Here is a 427-nt window from a genome sequence, read left to right as displayed (position 1 = left end):
TCATGTGGAGTCTGAGCTTCCCTCTTCCCCTGCCTTCCCTGGGTGGGGTCTTCCCCTTGGTGGGGTCCCAGGGAATCAGATTTCATAGGCACCCCCCAGTTCCCACAGGCAGGGAAGCCCCCCCCGCCCCCTGACATCATAGCAAGCCCGCAGAGGCCAGCTCTAAAAAGCTGTGTTTTAATGGGGTTGTGGTGGCTTTGGAGGGACTTCTAATCAAAGGTGTCTAACACGTCAGAGGCATCCTCGGGTAGGTCCTCGAGCATCAGGGCCAGCACGTTCACGATCTCATAGTAGAGCTCTTGAAGCCTGGAAGGTGAAGCAAGAGGGGGCATCTGAGGCCGGGCAGTGGGTTGCAGGCTGGCCCCACCACAACATACACCTGGCAGGTGTGGGGTCAGACTGGAGCGAGGTTTTTTTTTTTTTTTTT

The 427-nt window shown here is 56.7% G+C and overlaps 1 protein-coding gene across 1 annotated transcript in view; it reads right to left on the bottom strand.

Annotated features, from left to right (window-relative positions):
• Window positions 1-209: 209 nt before the first annotated feature.
• Catsper3 (cation channel, sperm associated 3) overlaps window positions 210-427 on the bottom strand; it is an 18256-nt gene continuing 18038 nt past the window's right edge. Inside the window, exon 8 of the mRNA XM_013015996.1 lies at window positions 210-306. Within this exon, the coding sequence (XP_012871450.1) occupies window positions 210-306 (97 nt within the window). The remainder of the gene's footprint in view (window positions 307-427) is intronic.

This window comes from Dipodomys ordii, unplaced genomic scaffold (genome assembly GCF_000151885.1).
Source record: "Dipodomys ordii isolate 6190 unplaced genomic scaffold, Dord_2.0 Scaffold29, whole genome shotgun sequence".
Lineage (NCBI taxonomy): Eukaryota > Metazoa > Chordata > Mammalia > Rodentia > Heteromyidae > Dipodomys > Dipodomys ordii.
This window is presented reverse-complemented; position numbering and strand designations above follow the sequence as displayed.